Source organism: Pundamilia nyererei, unplaced genomic scaffold (genome assembly GCF_000239375.1).
Source record: "Pundamilia nyererei isolate P.nyererei 1_Seehausen unplaced genomic scaffold, PunNye1.0 scaffold00006, whole genome shotgun sequence".
Lineage (NCBI taxonomy): Eukaryota > Metazoa > Chordata > Actinopteri > Cichliformes > Cichlidae > Pundamilia > Pundamilia nyererei.
The window spans coordinates 5,541,253-5,544,162 of NW_005187407.1; the positions used below are offsets into that span (position 1 = coordinate 5,541,253).

The 2,910-nt window shown below is 39.3% G+C and overlaps 1 protein-coding gene across 1 annotated transcript in view; it reads left to right on the forward strand.

Annotated features, from left to right (window-relative positions):
- Nucleotides 1–2,910, forward strand: part of cdk7 (cyclin-dependent kinase 7) — a 7,377-nt gene that overhangs the window by 1,999 nt on the left and 2,468 nt on the right. The window contains exons 6-10 of the mRNA XM_005722269.1: nt 778–888; nt 992–1,110; nt 1,323–1,422; nt 1,537–1,623; nt 1,764–1,913. Of these exons, the coding sequence (XP_005722326.1) occupies nt 778–888; nt 992–1,110; nt 1,323–1,422; nt 1,537–1,623; nt 1,764–1,913 (567 nt within the window). The remainder of the gene's footprint in view (nt 1–777; nt 889–991; nt 1,111–1,322; nt 1,423–1,536; nt 1,624–1,763; nt 1,914–2,910) is intronic.

The following is a 2,910-nucleotide window of genomic DNA, read 5'->3' on the forward strand; positions in this document are numbered from 1 at the left end:
AAAAATAAAAGCATTATGGGACATTATAAAATACAGTTAAATCAACTGGCAGTATAACAATGTGCTGTGCTGTACTGTTCATCAGTGTAAATATGTTTAAGTAAAAACATAAAAAATGCGTTACACGGCTCCAAAAATCTAACTTAGAGACTCGTAGTGTAAGGTCAGATTAAAGTCGAGTATCCAAGAAAGCATGAGCAAGAGGTCAAACAAAGTGTCACCAGTGCTAAGCTGGGTGTTACTCTGGCTTTTATTTGGATTATCTAAGCATAAAAAGGCTCCAAATAGGCGCTCACCAGCAATGCTTTAGAGCTTAATCGAATGATGCAAAATAAGATAAACGCACTTAAAAATAATCAATATCACTCTGCTTTTGGCTGCTCAGTGAAGTGATGCCATTACAGGCAGCAGAAAAACAGGATGCACATGAGGGTGAAATGTGATGCTGATCTTATTACCGGTGCTAAAAGCCTATATTATAAAAGCCTATATATTTTTGGACTGCGAGGTTAGCTTTAGTTAGACTCCTGCATTCAAAGGTGATGATGGTTCTTGTTATCAAGGCTGAACTGCTCTATCTTGGATGATTTCTTTATATGGATATTTTCCAGATGTTTTTGATTGTCTCGTCCGCTCAGAAAAAGTGTATTTTAATTTTGTGTGTGTGTGTGTGTGGCCTAGAGCTATGAAAAGCCATGAATTTATGCATGGATGTTATTAATTATGAGAAGTCTGGCTGTACGTATGACTCTTGGTCTTTGTTTTGTTGTTTTTAAGGTTATCATCAAAGACACTAGTTTAGTCTTAACTCCAGCCAACATCAAAGCCTACATCCTCATGACTCTGCAGGGATTAGAGTATATGCACCAGCACTGGGTCCTACACAGGGTAAGAAAACGTGTGTGCAGCATTTACACATAAATATGCTCATGTCTAATTTGTAATTTATGTTTTGGGCCTTTTCCTCTTAATTTCTTTCTTTTTTGTGCAGGATCTGAAGCCCAATAATCTGTTGTTAGATGGCAGTGGGGTGTTGAAGTTGGCTGATTTTGGTTTGGCCAAGTCTTTTGGCAGCCCTAGCAGAGTCTACACACATCAAGTTGTTACCAGGTCAGATTAGTCTCCATGTTACCTCATTAAAAATACAGAATTTCTCCAGGGTTAGTCTCATTAGCAATATTTTTTTTTAATGTTTTCCATGAGTTAATCAAACATTTAACCAAACTAGGACTGGTTAAATGTGACTGAATTCTACTAAGAAGTCCAGGTTGCAAGGTCTGTAAAATATGTCTCTATTTATTGTTTATTCATGTCTTTCCCAGGTGGTACCGATCACCTGAGCTCCTGTTTGGTGCCAGGATGTACGGTGTGGGTGTTGACATGTGGGCAGTGGGATGCATTTTGGCAGAGTTGCTGCTTCGGGTAAATAAACCTCACTTCAAAGATATGAGCAGGCTGCGTCCCCTGAGCAGTCTCAGGGGACGCAGCTATTTTCATATTCATGCTAATGTCTCTCTACACTCCCGTTTGCTGTAGGTTCCGTTCCTTGCTGGAGACTCGGATCTCGACCAGCTTACTAAGATCTTTGAGGCTCTGGGAACACCCACGGAAGAAACATGGCCTGTAAGTTTGTTTGGGGTTTTTTGTTGTTGTTGTTGTTGTTGTTGTTGTTGTTTTTTGTTTTTGTTTTTTCTACAGTTTGGCCCAATGTTGATGAGATGTGGGGATTCTTGCTTACATTCTATTGTTATATCTCTCTTTAGGGCTTGAGTAGTCTACCAGACTACGTGTCCTTCAAAATATTCCCCGGCACACCGCTGGAACATATATTTAGTGCAGCTGGAGACGATTTACTTGAGCTGCTACAAGGTCTCTTTACCTTTAACCCTTCAGCGAGGACCACAGCTACACAGGTAATAAGCTAAAGCACTGTAGCTATTCTCAGTTTTATATTATTGAACAAATCATTTGAAATTATTTTTAGATAAGTTTTAAAATAAGAATATTAACATTCTTACACTACATTGATGATTGCTAGATCGGCTTCAGCACTGAAACCCTGCCGCTTCATTTGTAGCTCCCTCAGAATTACAGGCCTCGCTTCAGGCAGTACGACTCTCATTGTGATCAGCCGGTGAAGAGTGTCCTTTACTTTAAGAGTGTAATGCAAAGATAAACCACTAATAGACTTGTAAAACTTGACTTTACACGACGTGCAAAACAAAAAGTAGACATTTCATCTTCGTACAAGTCATGATGTGGTTGCCACACAGCTTTGTGCTAGGAAAAATAAATAAATATAAATGCTTATTCTTTGCTTATTTTTAAATGCACATGTTTTTTGGGATGTTTGGGTTGACGAGTTGTGAACATAAACTGTACCCGAGTTAAGTAGCTGTTATCCTCTTCAATGCCGCTTCCGCAGAGTTTGTACACCTCTGAGTCCCAGTGCTCCCACTCGTTGGAATTCGCCCTTCGAAGTTTCTTCTGTCCAAATTATAACCTTTAAAATTTGAGTATTATTTTGAAACAAGAACATCACAGGGATTTAACTCTGGAAAGAAGGAGTGTTGGTGAGCAGCGATTGTGTTAGTGAAATGTGTAGTGTGAAGAACTTCTTAGTAGTAGATGTAAGCAGTAGGTTGTTTGTTCTTTCTCAGAAGTCTCAGTATATTAGTAAAACTCGCTATTGTCTGATCCAGGCGAGTCAATGCACTCTGCATAGCTGGTGCTCTCCCAGTGAAAACTGGTTTCTTCTCCAGTTCTAGGCACAGAGCCTGTTTTCCTCACCTGTGACAATCCCTGACATAAAAACTCGGTCAGTCTGACACAAGCAGTGTTGGGAAGGTTACTTTTAAAATGTATTCCACTACAGATTACAGAATACATGCCCCAAAATGTATTTTGTAA